This window comes from Engystomops pustulosus, chromosome 8 (assembly GCF_040894005.1).
Source record: "Engystomops pustulosus chromosome 8, aEngPut4.maternal, whole genome shotgun sequence".
Classification (NCBI taxonomy): Eukaryota; Metazoa; Chordata; class Amphibia; order Anura; family Leptodactylidae; genus Engystomops; species Engystomops pustulosus.
The window spans coordinates 9,503,466-9,520,994 of record NC_092418.1 but is presented as its reverse complement, the minus strand read 5'-3'; the positions used below and the strand labels follow the sequence as shown (position 1 = coordinate 9,520,994).

General features: G+C 42.4%; 2 protein-coding genes across 2 annotated transcripts in view; one reads left to right on the top strand and one right to left on the bottom strand.

Moving 5' to 3' along the window:
* LOC140075746 (uncharacterized) overlaps window positions 1-6,933 on the bottom strand; it is a 52,773-nt gene extending 45,840 nt beyond the window's left edge. Inside the window, exons 1-2 of the mRNA XM_072122023.1 lie at window positions 6,769-6,933; window positions 1,969-2,056 (exon numbers count right to left, since the gene is read on the bottom strand). Coding sequence (XP_071978124.1) covers window positions 1,969-2,056; window positions 6,769-6,858 — 178 coding nt within the window. The 5' untranslated portion in view covers window positions 6,859-6,933. The remainder of the gene's footprint in view (window positions 1-1,968; window positions 2,057-6,768) is intronic.
* Window positions 6,934-11,711: 4,778 nt separating this feature from the next.
* LOC140075741 (uncharacterized) overlaps window positions 11,712-17,529 on the top strand; it is a 73,107-nt gene continuing 67,289 nt past the window's right edge. Inside the window, exon 1 of the mRNA XM_072122011.1 lies at window positions 11,712-11,838. Within this exon, the coding sequence (XP_071978112.1) occupies window positions 11,793-11,838 (46 nt within the window). The 5' untranslated portion in view covers window positions 11,712-11,792. The remainder of the gene's footprint in view (window positions 11,839-17,529) is intronic.

Sequence of the window (17,529 nt, the reverse complement as noted above, 5' to 3'; positions counted from 1 at the left end):
TGACCCCCCTTTCCCTAGAACTGACATAAATATAAATAAACAGTAAAAATCATAAACACATTAGGTATCGACGCGTCCGAAAATGCCCGATCTATCAAAATATGGTAACGGTTTTTCAATACGTTTAACCCCGTAACGGAAAATATCGCCCAAAGTCGAAAATGGCACTTTTTTGCCATTTTGAAAAATATAAAAAAATCTATAAAAAGTGATCAAAAGGTCGCACAGTCCTAAAAATGATATCATTGAAAATATTATCAAATTTCACAAAAAATGACACCACGCACAGCTCCGTACAACAAAGTATAAAAAAGTTATTAGCGCCAGAAGTTGGCAAAATCAGAAAAATAATTTTTGTACAGGAGGTTTTAATTTTTGTAAATGTATGAAAACATTATAAAACCTATACAAATTTGGTATCCCCTTAATCGTGCCGACCCAAAGAATAAAGTAGACATGTCATTTGGGGTGCTCAGTGAAAGACGTAATATCCAAGCCCACAAGAATACGGCACAAATGCGTTTTTTCCGCTTCTGAGTACATGGCATGGAATATTTAATAAAATAAAAATTTAAGGTACAGTAAGGTAACATTTACAGTAAAATGGACGATGGTAATGTTGTTGTTGTATGCCTTATGTTTATGAGCGACACTTTTCCTGCTATATACCTGCATGTCATAAGAATTTAAATCAAAAAAAGGACCATGTTACATTTTACCGGTGTTTTGTATGCGTTGGAAAAGGGGTAGTCTTATACGGCGAATATATCTTAAACTCTATATTTTAACAGGAAAGTAGGGGGGTCGTCTTATACACCAGGTCGTCTTATACGCCGGAATATACGGTATTATTATATGTCGTAAATACATGATAGAGGCGGTTCTGATCTATAACGTGCACTTATATCTCAAGAAAAGTGTCCACTGATTCCCTTCCTGCATCTGGACTGAAAGAAGAGTTGGCCATGCATGTGAGGTTTTTTAAGGCAACTCAAAATAAACAGAAACTTGCACAAATGTCCCTATACAGTGTACAACCAGCATAGTAATGTTCACAACACACATTACAGAGAGAGATGTACAAAGGGCAAAGTATAACATACCAGCAATGAAGATAAATACATGTACCGTATATACTCAAGTATAAGCCCAGACCCCTAATTTTACCACCAAAAACTGGGAAAACCTATTGACTCGAGTATAAGCCGAGGGTGGGAAATGCATTGGTGACAGACCCCTCCAGCATTTAGCCAACAAGCCCCCAGTAGTATATAGCCTGCCCCCTGTAGTATACAGCCAGACCAACACTAAAAATATAAACGTATATACTCACCCTCCGGTGGCCCCGATGTCAGCGCGGCTCCTCTTCTTTCTTCTGTAACAGCCTGCAGGGAGAGGCCATGTTTCTTCCCGGCCGGCACATAGTATGACGTCAGCAGCGGCCGCGTCATAGTATGCACCTGCCAGGAGGAGACATGGATGTTACTGACGAAAGACGAAAGACAGCTACGCTGCGCATGGGGCCCGCCGGAGGGTGAGTAAAAAAGTTTCTTTTTTTTTAAATTGAAATGAGGATTTTCAGCACATTTTTTGTGCTGAAAAACTTGGCTTATACACAAGTATATACAGTAATAGTCAAAAAAATTCCCACAGTGATTATAATCTACACAACCCGAAGACATTTCTTGAACAGGATTCCCAGGTTTCCTGTTAAATAAACAAAATTTCACCTAAAACCACCTCAACACTGATAACGATCCAGTTTTAACTGCAACGTTTGGACGCCCCCAGAGGCCCCCCGGATTAATATGTATCTGAGTGTTCTGGGTTTTGCTGAGCCTCCCAGTAATCCATCGGGATATCTGAGTATTTCCTGCTGTGGTGTACAGCCGTATCTCTGTGCTGTATACAGACTACGCACCTTGATATGTCACAATACACTTCTACATACAACACGTTAACACTTACATGTCTGGTGCAGCAGAAAAATCAGCAGTAGCCCCGGGAAAGCCATACCAGTGACCCTCAATCCACATAAAGTTACTTCTACTTTCACCTAGAAAGAAACTAACAGTGACAGGAGTCACATGTCATTGCCTCATTCTTCACACTAGATAAAGTCAGCAGAAGAAACTACCAGAAAACAAGAAAGTGGTGAAGCCTTTCATTTGTTATTGTTACTGTATCGCATCTAGTGGGCTGGAGTAGCAAAGAAAAAAACTCTGCTCTGGCTCTGTGTCGCTACGGTACTTCCAGTTTTGAGCCCTATACCTGGGAGGAAGATCCAATGGATCCTATGAGTGGATTTCTCAGACCACAGGAGTAAGTGGGGCCCACCGGAAAAATGGATGCCCAATTTTCAGAGGAAATAACGTCCAGTGGTCAAAGGAAGAGACACTCACAGGTCTCAAGAAGTGATGCCGAGTTGTCGGAGGAGGTGACACCCAGTTGACAGAAGAAGTGATGCCCAGTTGTCAGAGGAAGTGACACTCAGTGGTCAAAGATAGTGACACTCACAGGTCTCAAGAAGTGACGCCCAGTGGTCAGAGGAAGTGACGCCCAGTGGTCAGAGGAAGTGATGCCCAGTGGTCAGTGGAAGTGACGCCCAGTGGTCAGAGGAAGTGACGCCCAGTGGTCAGAGGAAGTGACGCCCAGTGGTCAGAGGAAGTGACGCCTATTGGTCAGAGGAAGTGACGCCTATTGGTCAGAGGAAGTGATGCCTATTGGTCAGAGGAAGTGATGCCCATTGGTCAGAGGAAGTGATGCCCATTGGTCAGAGGAAGTGACGCCCAGTGGTCAGAGGAAGTGATGCCCAGTGGTCAGAGGAAGTGATGCGCAGTAGTCAGAGGAAGTGATGCCCATTGGTCAGAGGAAGTGACGCCCAGTGGTCAGAGGAAGTGATGCGCAGTAGTCAGAGGAAGTGACGCCCAGTGGTCAGAGGAAGTGATGCCCAGTGGTCAGAAGAAGTAACGCCCAGTGGTCAGAGGAAGTGATGCCCAGTGGTCATAGGAAGTGACGCCCAGTGGTCAGAGGAAGTGATGCCCATTGGTCAGAGGAAGTGATGCCCATAGGTTTGAAGAAGGGACGGTCAGTAGTCTGATATATCAGAAAAGGTTAAGCACTAGCTAACAGCTCAACCACTCCTGTAATGCAAACAGAATTTTTATTTTAGGTCATTCCACTTTTTTGCAATGTGTGCGGAATGTTTCGACCTAGTGGTCTTTGTCAAACACAGGGAGCAGTGGGTAAAAGGGATATACAGATGAGTAGGGAAAGTCGTGGTGGGTCATGTACTACTGTACAAACAAATGGCGCCATTTTTAAAGGAAGTCTACCATTTGTTTTTATGCACTGTGAACCAAACATACCTTAAAATGCTGTAGTTACACTGATGCAGAAACATATCTTGTTTAATCCTTGAACCAAGTGGTTTTGCTCAAAAAACAATTATGATAATGAGGCTCTTACCATAACTATGCACTCCTCCAGCCTCTGATGTCATCCAGCTTTCCCAGTATCCTGGAGATCATTATGCTGCAACGTCATTCAGGAACTTGGGAAAGCTGGATTCCCTGGCTGCCGTACACATTACTTTCACTTACACCAAGCTGCCTGCACTGTCCAGGTAGTACTAATCAACATGAGCTGGATGACTAATACACAGCAGCTGGGAGATGGTGCAGCGATTAAGGACTTCTGCCTGTCAGGGACAACACAGTGAATACAGTGTTCTTGGCTTATGCAGGGAGGGACAAGGCTGAAAGAGTGCATAATTAGTGTAATAGGAGGGCGCCCAGAGCCCCATGTGACTGGCACTAGAGTGCTAGAGCCTCATCATCATCATTTTATAATTGTTTATTCAGCAAAACCGCTCAGTTCAGGGATTAAACAAGATAAGTTTCTGCATCAGTGTAGCTACAGCATTCTCAAGGTATGTTTGCTTCATAATGCCTAAAAAAAAGGGTAGATTTACTTTAAAGAGGACCTGTAACCCATAAATTCGGAACTAGGAGCTGCTTACTAAAGTAAGCATCTCCAAGTGCTAAAGCAAACCCAGCGGTGTTACAAAGATAGCGTTATGGGAAACGCTATCTAACACCGCCGCGGAGTTCAATAGAAATGCTGGACTGGTCCGCTGTATTTCAGAGGGGGCAGTTCCCCCGCCCTGCCCTCTCCATAGCTTGGCGATGACTGCGTCATGTGGCAGTCACCGCCCCTAAACACGCCCACAAACCCACCCCTTCATTAATATGCATTTCTATTGTACTCCGCGGCGGTGTTAGATAGTGTTATTGGAGATTTCTTATAACACCATCATTGTAACACCGCTGCTTTGCTTTAGCACTAGGAGGTGCTTACTTTGGTTAGCAGCTCCTAGTGCCGAATTATGGGTGACAGGTCCTCTTTAAAGGAACCAAACATAACTTGAGACTGCTGCAGCTACACTGACGCAGGAGCATATCTTGGTTAATCCCTGCGCTGACTTTAACCCATTCACTGCCAGGCAGTTTTTTTTTACGCGTAACGGCCCAAACTATTTTTACGATTTTGACGAGTGCAAATAAAATAGAAATTACAGCATACAGAATTGTACTAAACCCCATCCCAGAAATGATCCTATAGACAATGATGAAGTCGTCACTGGAGAAATTTTACATTTTAAAACTGCTCCGAAATATTTTCCATGTTGCATAGAGGGAATTCATTTGGCAAACGAAAAACTTTGTTTTTAGTATTTGAAAGTGAAGTTTTTTTGAAGTGCAGCTGCTCAGAGTAGGGGTATTTTTGCGCCTTTTTTGCAGTTTTTTAGGCGCAAATTTGTGATGGATCCCGTGCAAACATCTGTATAGCAGCCGCTCACTATGTCAGATAAGACGCAGGGACTCAGAACTAAATGCACTAAGTGCCGAACTTTGCCGTGCGCCAGAAAATGAACAGACTGCGCCAGATTTTTGCACAAAAAACATCCAAAGCAGTCTAATAAACTATGATTAATGTCCCCCGTCATGTTCCTGAAATGTGTTGTCTACCTTTGTGCCCTAGTAACAATAAAAGACCTCACTTTGAATTACCCATGAACAGCGCGTCTATCTTATCTGGCTTTATTTTATCTAATTCTCATTACACTATCCAAACACCAGGACACCAGGGGACGCTGCAAGTACAGGCATCAGGATATTTGTACACCACATAAGTATTTATACTCTGTATTTCCACTTGTTATCACTACTGCCCTTTGTAAAATTTAGTGTAATCACTTTGAGTAACAGTTTACAGCTTTTACCAACATCATACAACTTTGTGACAAACACAAATTATAAAAAAAAAAAAAAAAATGCATTGAAAATATATTTTTACATAAAACTCACATCGAAGCAAAGGTTTATGCACAAAAAGGGATTTAAAAATAATAACCCAAAGTGAGCGGATTTTTATATACCACAATACACATCATAAACAAATGCTAAAACATAAACCCTGCAATATTTGCTCGCAATGTACAAATGGTTTTTCCACTCATTTCTTGCTCTCCACCTTAAAAAATCTATAACTTTTTCATTTTTCCGTGTACAGAGCTGTGTGAGGTTTTATTTTGTGCGTAACACATTTTACTTTCCCGTAATGTTATTTATTATCCCCTGCCGTGTACTGGGAAGCAGGAAAAAAATTCCAAATGTGGAAAAATTGAAAAAAACCCCGCATGTCCGTCACATTCTTGTGGGCTCAGTTTTTACAACTTTCACTCTTCGCTCCAAATAACACGTCAGCTTTATTCTTTGGTTTGGTGCGATCGCTGTGATACCAAATTTATATAGGTTTTATGGTGTTTTTATACATTTTTAAAAATTAAACAAATGTGTACGAAAAAGGATAAAAACTTTTGGCCATCTTCTGACGCTAATAACTTTTTCATACTTTGGCGCACGGAGCTGGGGGAGGGGTCATTTTTTGCGAAATGAGCCAACGTTTTCATTGCTACCGTGTTGAGGTCTGTGCGACATTTTGATCACTTTTCATTAAATTTTTTATGTCATGTAAAAGTCGCATTTCGGACATTTGCTCGCCATTTCCCGTCTCGGAGGGCACCGCCGGACATAACCGTTTTTATATTTTGATAGATCAGGCATTTTGAGACGCAGCGATACCTAATGTGTCTGTGATTTTTATTGTTTATTATATTTTATATAAGTTCTAGGGAAAGGGGGGTGATTTGATATTTTTATATTTTATCTTCTATAGCACATTCAGAAAATCCTGAATGACACAAGACAGTAATATAACACTGATATATACTTTATTACCGTATATGCGGCAGCAATCTCCAGCAGAACCATAACAGTGTGCATGACCCCCGCTCTCCATGAATACGCCTTTCATTTATACTTTTTGGGTTAAAAAATACCTTTCAGAGACTTTATTGCACGGTTTTTCAGTGTTTTATCACTGCTTCAAAACTACAAAGAACAAAATGCAATTTGAGGGCAAAGTGTGAGCCAAGGAAGGGCAACAGTGACTGATCAGAGGGAGTTACTGATATCAGAACATAAATATGAGGTAAAGTTAATGGTTAATAGGATTTACTGTTCTCCTCAGGGACAGCATGTATGGAAGATGGAGTAACACACCCCACACACACAGCAGGAGGGTTGGGGTGATGGAGTAACACACCCCACACACACAGCAGGAGGATTGTGCTTGTGTCTCCACTGTCAGCTGCAGGTTACAGGACACTACAAGCCTCACATCACCTCAGAGAAGAAGATTTACCTCACGGATCGTGTTCCCGCCACTACCCGAGTGAGGAGCCGCTGAGGTGGAGAGGGGGCGGAGCCAGGAGGCCATAGAGTGACACTGCATTGTACTCTACTAGCGACGGCAGGGGCGGGGCTTCTGTGCCGTGATCGTCTCTAGATGCCGGCTTCTGATTTGCTGCACGTACTATCCATCAAGCTTGTGACCCGCCCACTAGTTCCACAAGTCGCGCCCGCGATGTGACGAGAATGTTCTTCCCGCGCTGTGCGCGTTATTAATACACTGAGGTAAAATAAAAAATGACTGGAATATGTGCTCCGGGTCACTGAGGAAGAAGCTACAACAGCAGCCAATAAACTATGGAAGGAGACTGAGAGAATGCTGTACATTGCTTCCACAGTTCATGAAAATTTAATAACTGAAGAAAATTAATATTTTTTCCCCCCAAAATAACGTGTTGCTGGTAATTGAATGCTGCTCTGTATTATATGTAGACGCAGGTGCTGGGCCATATACTTTGTAGGTGAGGCATAAACCTTGTATCCCGGGGATCGCTTAAGTCTTTATTACAAAGGCGTATGCCGAAGGATTGTGTGCCCTCTTAAAGGGAGCTTCCAGTTAAAATTGAAAACTGAGGGTGATGCCACATATGGCGTTTTGAACCTGTTTTGAATCCGTTTTTGGCCCGTTTTTACACAAAAAGCGTGCGTTTGGCTTAAAACCGGGTTCAAAATGCCATGTGTGGCATCACCCTTATGGGGGAAGGATGAGGAAAAGAGATATAAGGGTGATGCCACACATGGCGTTTTTGGTCAATTTTTAGTCAGTTTTTCCCAATTATCTTAATAGATAAACAGGTTGTAAGCAACCAAACGCATGGTAAATGGCCAAAAACTGACTGTAAACGGATGTTTAAAAACGGACCAAAAACGCCATGTGTGACATCACCCTAACACAGCCCTAGCTCCCTGCTTCTAGTGCTGCTCCTTGTTAACCCCTTAAGGACGCAGCCATTTTGTAGCTTAAGGCTCAGCCCGATTTTTTGGATTCTGACTTGCTTCGCTTTATATGGTTATAACTTTTGAACACTGTTACTTATCAAAACGATTCTGAGATTGTTTTTTTCCCCACATGTTGTACTTCATTTTAGTGGTAAATTTTGGCTGATAAGTTTTGCGTTTATTTACAAAAAAAAAGAAAATATGATACATTTTTGAAATTCTAAATCATTGCGTTTTCAGGCAGATAGATTTACCACCTAAATAACTTGCAGAATAACATTTCCCATTTGTCTACTTTACATTTTCATAATTTCTGAAATGTCTGGATAATTTATTTTGATGTCACGCGGCTTACAAATAGAATATCGCTTTTCCGGATTTTCAGAATTGACTATTTTGGGGATAAATACAGTTTTGAATGAAATTTTACATATTTAGCATCAAAACCCCCTATATAATCTACCCATTTTCAAATCTGCACCCCTCAAACTATCAGAAACAGCTTTTACGAAGATTGTTAACCCCTTGAGATCTTCATAGTAATTGAATCAAAATGGAGGTGAAATTTAGAATGGTCATATTGTTCCCTTATACGTTCATTTAGCACTAAAATTTACACATTTCCAAAATATAAAAAGAGAAAACCCACCATACAATTTGTTCTGCAATTTCTCTTGAGTACAAAGACCCCCCACATGTGGCTGTGACATGTTTTATGGGCGCACAGAGAGGTGCAGAAGGGAAGGAGGGCGCTGCAGCTGCCAGGATTTTAGTTTCCTCATTGGCCCCTTTTGAAGGCTATAAAATTTTCGCTTTTTCGTTATTGGGGCCATGTGACGGCATTTTTTTTGCGGGACGAGATGCTTTTTCCATTGTTACCATTTTGGGGTTGGTATCACCTATTGTTGAAAACTTAGGAACTTTTTTTGAGGGCAGGAGTAGAAAAGCATCAATTCTGTACTGGATTTTTTACTTTTTTTTTTTTGGTGTTCACCGTATAGCCTAATAATCATGTTATCTTTATTCTATGGGTCGATACGATTACGGGGATACTAGACATGAATATATTTTCTTACGTTTTACTAAATTTGTCAAACAAAACCCTAATGTGGGGAAAAATCTATCATTTATGTATTGCCATCTTCCAAGTGGCATAACATTGTTACATTTTTGGCTACGGAGCTGGTTGATGGCTTGTTTTTTGCGGGACATGTTGTACTTTGCACCAGTATCATGTCTGAGTACATATGGTTTTTTGATCGCATTTTATAGCATTTTTTGTGGGATTGAAAAGGTAAAAATCATAATTTTTGAAGGGTTTATAACAGTTTTTTTTTACGACGTTTATCGTGGGGGTTCAATAATGATTTACTTTTATACTACGGGTTGTTACGGACGCAGTGATACTATATATGTGGGGTTTGTGTTATGATTTAGACTTTGTTTTAGTTATATGTCTCTTTATATGTTTTGGGGGTTTGGGGCGTTTTTAGTGATTTATGACTTTATTTTTTTATTGAATAACTTTTTTTTTTTAACTTTTTCACTTTTAAACCATGGGACATGAAGAAGCAATCATCTGATTGCTTCTTCATGATAATATTCTGCAATACTGATGTATTGCAGAGTATTATCAGTGTCAGCCTATACACTTGCATAGGCTGGCACTGTGCCAGTAAGATGACGTCACAGACGCCATCTTACCGGCAATTCTTGCAAGTAACTCTGGGGTCCAGATCGGACCCCAGAGTTGCTATAGCAACGATCGTCGCCCCCCGAAAACGGATCCCTGGCACCTAGAATCTTTTGGCAGCTTAGAACTGAAGAAAAAGGGAGAAAGTGTGGAGAGGACTATCTTTGAAGGTCCTCCTTCTGACCCCACAACTCTTCCTGTACAGCGGCACCCTTTAGAGAAGCTACAGTTAAAACCCAGATTTGCCCTCCTGCTTTCAATTGTATCTGTGTCCTCCGGAGGCAGGTATGATTGAAAGTTGTCGGGGAACAGTTGAACAAATGAATAAATGACTGCTTATATTGGCACTTTGTGATAAATGAGTGGGTTTTGGTTGTAGTTTGGGCACTTGGTCTCTAACCTACGGGGACCTCCACAATCACGAGAACGGGAACCCCTAGCAATTCAGAATACAGGGATCCCATTCTCACTAATGAGTTCAATATAATGGGAATGGTGGAAATTGCTGAGCACGGCCCTCACATAGACAGCGAGCCCTAGCTGTGCCCAGCAATCTCAGACACCCCCATACTATTGAATGGAGGGTCAGGACACTGGTCCACCTTCCTTCCACCAATTAGTGAGAATAGGACCCACGTTCTCTGGATTTTTTCAGGTCTTGTCCTGCGGGTCTTGCCATGATAATAATGTTAGCATGATACTAAAGGGAATTCCGAATTTTCTTATCTATACAAGGAGTGCTATGCTATTTGTGCTCCACAAACTTCATAAAGGGATGTGTATAATTATTTATATATCACCCGGGTTAGTGCTGCACTCATCACATGTAACAAAAGCGAATACACATACATTGCAAATGCTAAAACTAGACAAACCATATCATATGTCAGTCCAGTCCCTCGAGAATCCATCGCCTGACAGATCTTTGAATGTATAATGATGATTGCACCGTCAGTGCTGAGAGGTCACGGACATGTTAGTTTACTATGACGTTCTCTGTACATCAATAGTGTACATTGATGTCCTTCTCGTTGGGTCTCTGCATACATCCACATTACAGTGGTCACAGAAAATTACCGTACTTGACCCGAATCGTTCTAAATCCCGAGTTTTCTGTATTGCACTTGATAATCACAGCTAATATTTACCTTGTTTCATATAAGTGTAGTGTATTGTGCTGCAAAAATTGTTGTGTGACTCTCTTTATTAGACACAAATTTGCACAAATACCGTATATACTTGAGCATAAGCCGACCCGAGTATAAGCCGAGACCCCTAATTTTACCACAGAAAACTGGGAAAACCTATTGACTCGAGTATAAGCCGAGGGTGCAGTATACAGCCAGCCAGCCCCCATGTAGTATACAGCCAGCCCCAAGTAATATACAGCCAGCCCCCATGTAGTATACAGCCAGCCCCACGTAGCATACAGCCAGCCCCACGTAGCATACAGCCTGCTCCCATGTAGTATACAGTCTGCCCCCATGTAGTATACAGCCAGCCCCAAGTAATATACAGCCAGCCCCCATGTAGTATACAGCCAGCCCCACGTAGCATACAGCCTGCTCCCATGTAATATACAGCCTGCCCCACGTAGCATACAGTCTGCCCCCATGTAGTATATAGCCTGCCCCCATGTAATATACAGCCTGCCCCCGTGTAGCATATAGCCTGCCCCTGTGTAGCATACAGCCTGCCCCCGTAAAGCATACAGACTGCCCCTGTGTAGCATACAGCCTGCCCCTGTGTAGCATACAGCCTGCCCCCGTGTAGCATACAGCCTGCCCCCGTGTAGCATACAGCCTGGAGCAGATATCTGTAAATATATCCTATAATATCCCACTTATAATAATAAATGTTATACAGGCAGTTCTTAAGTTGAATTTGTATGTAAGTCGAAACTGTATATTTTATCATTGTAATCCCAGACAGAACTTTTTTGGTCTCTGTGACAATTGCATATTAAAAAGGTTGGGTTGTCATAAGAACCAGGATAAACAATAAAGCTTCACTGCAGACGCCCGTGATAACTGTTATATATATATAACTGCCAAAACCCAAACCTGCCAAATTTTTTTTCAGGGTTGACATGATCCTCTAACATCATAGACTGTACAGACTGCATTTCAGCTCTTCAAATGTTAAAAATCATCATGCCGCACTAGTGTATGTGGTTGTATGTCTTATCTTGTCATATTGATAAGGAACATGTTCCCATACAGCCCTAAACTCCTGCCGGCTCCTTCCTGCAGCTCCCCATCCCCCATTGAGCAGAGGGAAAATGAAAGTGTAAGTAAGATTCAGCCATCTTTTAGTAGGAGATCCATCCACCCGTGTGCTGAGTAATGGCGAGGCTCGGGGCTGTGATACTGCTCGCAGTATGTCACACAGGTAAGTATAGGATTCATGTGCTCTGGATATTGTTATTGATGATTTTGAAGGCTTCGCCACTTATTTCGGTCTTTGTAGCTTCTCTGAAATCTGAAGCTCCAAGCATGAAATTTGGCAGACTAGTACTGATCTCTCTGCTCGCACTGTCTACTGACCAGTGTGTGTGTCGCACCCCTCCCCCGGCCGAGGCGCCATACTGAGGGTGCGTTCAAAAGTTCAATATTTCAGATAGATGGAGTGAAAAAGAGAGGAGGAGCAGCTTCTCTCACTGACATGCCATCACATGCCTTTATGATCCACACCCGCTTTAGGGTGGTGTCGCACGTGGCATTTTTAACCCTGTTTTTAGTCCGTTTTTGAGCAGTCCGTTAAAAAAACGCATGTGTTTTAGGGTGATGCCACACATGGCGTTTTGAAAACGTTTTTGGTCCGTTTTTAAGCAATCCTTTAAAAACGCATGCGTATTTGTGCAATAAAAAACGGACAAAAACGGATGCATTTTCAAAAACCGCATCCGTTTTTTAACGGACTGCTTAACCCCTAGGCGCACCAGGACGTTATAGTACGTCCCCGGGGCTACATGCTAAGCGCACGGGGACGTGCTATAACGTCCTGCTTCTGGCACCGGCTCACGAACGGAGCCGGCACCAGAAGCAGCGGCTGTCAGCTGTCGATCCACTTCTGGGCAGCTCGGAGGAGTGGCATGTGCCCTGGAGCTGCCCGGTCTCCCTGGCAGTCAGACCCCTTCCGGGTCTGACTGCAAACTGTCTGAGCATGCGCGAGCATGCAAGACAGATTACACTGCTCTACAATGAATTAGTTGGTTCAAGTTCAAGTAAGTAAGTAAAAAAAAAAGTGAAAAACACTGAACACTGCACATTATAATAAATAAAATATAAATACATTAAACTATAAGCCCCTAAATTGTCACTTTGCCATAAAAACACTTAATAAAGTTTAAAAAACACAAAAAAACCCTGCATATTTGGTATTGCTGCGTCCGTAACAATCTGTATAATAAAACAGAATCGTTCCTGGACCCGCACGGTTAATGCCGGAGGAAAACAGCCGCAAAAACTTTCCGAAAAAAGATCATTTTTTTATTAATACCCTATAAAAAATGCTCTAAAAGTGATTTAAAAATCGTTATGCACTCAAAAATAAGCCCACTAAAAAGAACAACTCTTCTCACAAAAAATAAGCTCTTAACCAGATTTGTCAGCCGAAAAATAAAAAAGTTATGCATATGAAAAGATGGTGATGCTAAAATGATTAATATTTTCTACAAATTAGATTTTATTCAGTACAATTGAATAAAATACACAAAACCCCCACATATTTGGTATCCCTGCGTCCGTAACAATCTGCATAATAAAACAGAATCGTTATCAGATCCGCAAAGTGAACCCCGTAAAAAAAAACCCAAAAAAGCTCCAAAAAAAAGATAATTTTCAATTAATACCCTATAAAAATGCTCTAAAAAGTGATTTAAAAAAGTTACGCACTTCTCGCAAAAAATAAACCCTTAAACAGATTTGTGAGGCAAAAAATAAAAAAGTTATGCATATGAAAGACGGTGATGCTATAATTAACAACATTTTTGCCAAAATACTGTTTATTTAGTAAAAATGGGAAAAAATAAAAAAATCTATATAATGAAGTATTTTCGTAATTGTGGCGACCCATAGAATAAAAATAATATACTAATTTTATGGTATGGTTAACGGCCAAAAAAAATAAATAAAAATTTTCCTAAAAAATTGATGATTTTCATTTTCTCCACCACCAAAGAGTTAATAAAATCTCACCAATTAGCTATAGATGCCCCAAAATTACGTACCAGAAAAGTGCATCTCATGTGGCAAAAGAAATAAGCCCCTATAGGTCCACATTAAAAAAAAGAAAAAAATTATAGCCTGTACAATGTGACATAGCAAATCTGATCTGCATGGCGCCTCCTTCCCTTCTATGCCCGGCCGTGCGCCCATACAGCAGGTTACCACCACATGTAGAGTATCCGTGTACTCGGGAGAAATTGGGCATCAAGCTTTGTGGAGCCTTTATTCATTTAATCCATTGTAAATGTTTAATTTTCCACCCAAAATGGGTGTATTGTGAAAAAATATTACAATTTGCAGACTGTACCTCCATTTTGTTTTAACCCCTATAAAACACCTAAAGGGTTAACAAACTTCTTAAAAGTGGTTTTTCATACGTAGTTTCCATAATGGGGTCATTTATGAGTCTCGCTATTATTTAGGCCTCTCAGTGTCAATTAGAAGTTGAGCAGGTCCATCTAAATACGGGTTTTGGTGATTTTACAAAAAATGTGAAAAATGACCCCAAATTCTGAGCTTCATAACATTCTAGTAAAATATGTGGAATCTTAAAAAAAACCATCCAACATAAAGCAGACATTTGGGAAACGTAAGTTATGAATTTATTTGGGTGCTTTGACTATCTGCATCAAAAGTAGAGAATTTAGAACGTTGAAAATAAAGAATATTTCCAAATTTTTAAACTAATTTGAAGTACAATGTGTCACGAAAAAACTATCTCAAAATCCCTTGGATATCTCATAGCGTTCCAAAGCTATAACCACTTATAGTGACACAGGGCAGATTTGAAAAATGGGGCCACGTCCTTAAGGCCAAAAGAGGCTGAGTCCCGTAGGGGTTAAAAACGGTTTCAAAACGCCAAGTGTGGCATCACCCATAGACAGTTATCCCCAATTATCTTAATTGATAATTGGAAAAAAATCGGTAAAAAACTGATGCATTTTCAAAAAACTTGCTTAAAGAGAACCCGTCAGGCAAGTTAACCCCCTAAACTAAATATATGTTCATAAACTGCCATTAGAAGGCATTGCCCCTATCCCTCTACAGGCCTGTAAACTTAAGCAATCAGGTCCTAAAGCTGTATGCAAATGACCTGCGAGATGTCCAATGAGTAATTAGCATATTCAGCTGTCCAGCTTAGGGTGAAATCACGCATGGCATGTTTAGGCCAGGTTTTCAGATCGTAAAAAATCCATGTGTTTTTGCCCCTTTTTAATTGCGCCGATTCGGAAAAACGGACAAAAAAAGCATTTTTTAAAAATGGATGCGATTTTTAACGCAGAAAACTAAAAACGCCATGTGTGACATCACCCTTATTCATGATTGTGAGGCAAAGCCACACTCCCAGAGCTTGACTGACAGCCTGTATAATGATGTGAGGTATAATGGTGTAATGGCTCCTCCATGTGCTTGCTGGTGCTGGCGCCCCCTGCAGCCTGTGTGTATGAGATACTCCTATACACATGACTGACACTTTGTATAATGGTTTGAGGTATAACAATGTAATGGCTCCTCCATGTGCTTCCTGGTGCTGGCGGGCATGCCCCCTGCAGCCTGTGTATGAGATACTCCTATACACATGACTGACAGTCTGTATGATGGTGTGAGGTGTAAGGGCTCCTCCATGTGCTTCCTGGTGCTGGCGCCCCCTGCAGCCTGTGTGTGTATAGGAGAGATACAACAGCTCCAGGCAGCCGTGTTATAGCAGAACATGTCAGGTACTTGTGTAGCTGATGTCTGTGTCTCTGTGTATTAGGAGGAAGCAGCATGTCAGCAGATGCAGCACACACACTAGCCATGCTTTACTATACATGACACACAGACATAAACAGAGGGAGGAGAGGGGAGGGGTAACAGGGGTGACATCACTGCCTCTGACCATGTGACCAGCCTCATTTACATAATAAAGAAAAGATGATTTTATAATGAATAATGTATGAAATAACTAGATAAAGGCTGGGGTGGATCCTTGTGAGCTGCTCCAACAGGTAGAGGTGACAGGACAAGTGACACAGACCTGATGACAGGTGTCCTTTAAAAACGGCCTAAAAATAGGTTCCAAAAGTTAACATGTGACACCACCCTTAGGCCGGAGGTACACGTGGCGTTTTGAACCCGTTTTGGGGTAGTTTTTAAGCACTCCGTTAAAAAACTCATGTATTTTTTTTTAAACGCATACGTTTTTGACCAGCTTTACCAATTAACTTAACTAAAACGTTTCAAAAACGCATCCGTCTTTAATGCATGCATTTTTTAACGGACTGCTTACAAACACCCCAAAAAAACGGCTTGCTTTTAAACGGACCAAAAACACCCAGTGTGGCATCACCCTCAGACTGCTGTCACACAATGGGGGTCATTTATTAAGGGCCCGATTCGCGTTTTCCCGACGTGTTACCCGAATATTTCCGTTTTGCGCCGCTTGTACTTAAATTGCCCCGGGATTTTGGCGCACGCGATCGGATTGTGGCGCATCGGCGCTGGCATGCGCGCGACGGAAATCGGGGGGCGTGGCCGAACGAAAACCCGACGTATTCGGAAAAACCGCCGCATTTAAAAACCGAAAATGTGTCGCATAAGGACCGCTTACCTTCACCTGGTCCAGCTCGGTGCATTCCGGCGCGATGAGTTTACTTTCAGCGCAGCAGCGCCACCTGGTGGACGGCGGAAGAACTACCTTATTAAATCCCGGCCGGACCCGAATCCAGAGCGGAGAAGCCGCCGCTGGAACGCGAATGGACCGGGTAAGTAAATTTGCCCCAATGTGTTTTGTTTGCGTTTAACGCATGCGCTTTTTAAACAGCTGAAGAGGAGATTTGCCTAATTACATTACTGTTAACATTTGCATTTACAAAACACAGTGGGGCACATTTACTTACCCGGCCCATTCGCGATCCAGCGGCGCGTTCTCTGCACAGGATTCGGGTCCGGCTGGGATTTAAGATGGTAGTTCCTCCGCCGTCCACCAGGTGGCGCTGCAGCGCCGAAAATAATCTTAACGCCCCGGAATGCACCATCCCATAGAAGGTGAAGGTGAGCGCTCCCCAAGCGACACATTTTCGGTTTTTAAATGCGGCGGTTTTTCCGAATACGTCGGGTTTTCGTTCGGCCACGCCCCCCCCATTTCTGTCGCGCGCATGCCGGTGCTGATGCGCCACAATCCGATCGCGTGCGCCAAAAACCCGGGGCAATTCATGTACAAGCGGCGCAAATCGGAAATATTCGGGTAACACGTCGGGAAAACGCGAATCGGGCCCTTAGTAAATGACCCCCAGTGTGAACGCGATGTTAACACATGTGTTAACGAAGCGTTCACGTTTTGACAGAACTTTTTTTGGTCTATACGACAATTGGATTTAAAAAATGTTGAGATGAAAATTGTCACATGACGTTGGATCGGGATGACGTGAGCATGTGAGGCCGCTGCTGGCCTGGCTAGTCAAGGGGCCTTCCTCGTTCTTCAGCTACCTGACTGTGGTGCCCGGCGCTTGATGATTGGACCCCGGTATGCCTTCTGGATGTCAGAAAAGAAGGGAGCGCTGCTCCGCTGACCGGGCTGCTGACGCAGTGATAGAGCATGCGCTTGGTGCTTTGTCGGAACATGTGTGGTGTTCGCTGCCCAGGCTGCTACAATTGACGACCTCAGCTGTAAGCCGCTTCCACGAAATCAAGTCAGCATGTTCCCAGCCCGTGGATGTACCTACCTGTGGTCGCATTGAGGACCCATCCTCCTGCAAGAAGGGCTTCACTGCGTTGACCCGATCAAGACTTAAGTTACCTCTGTGTCGCAGATTTTCTTGGCTCCATTGGGGGGCCTAATGCTTGGAGGTCTCTTCTTTTTCTCTCTCACTAA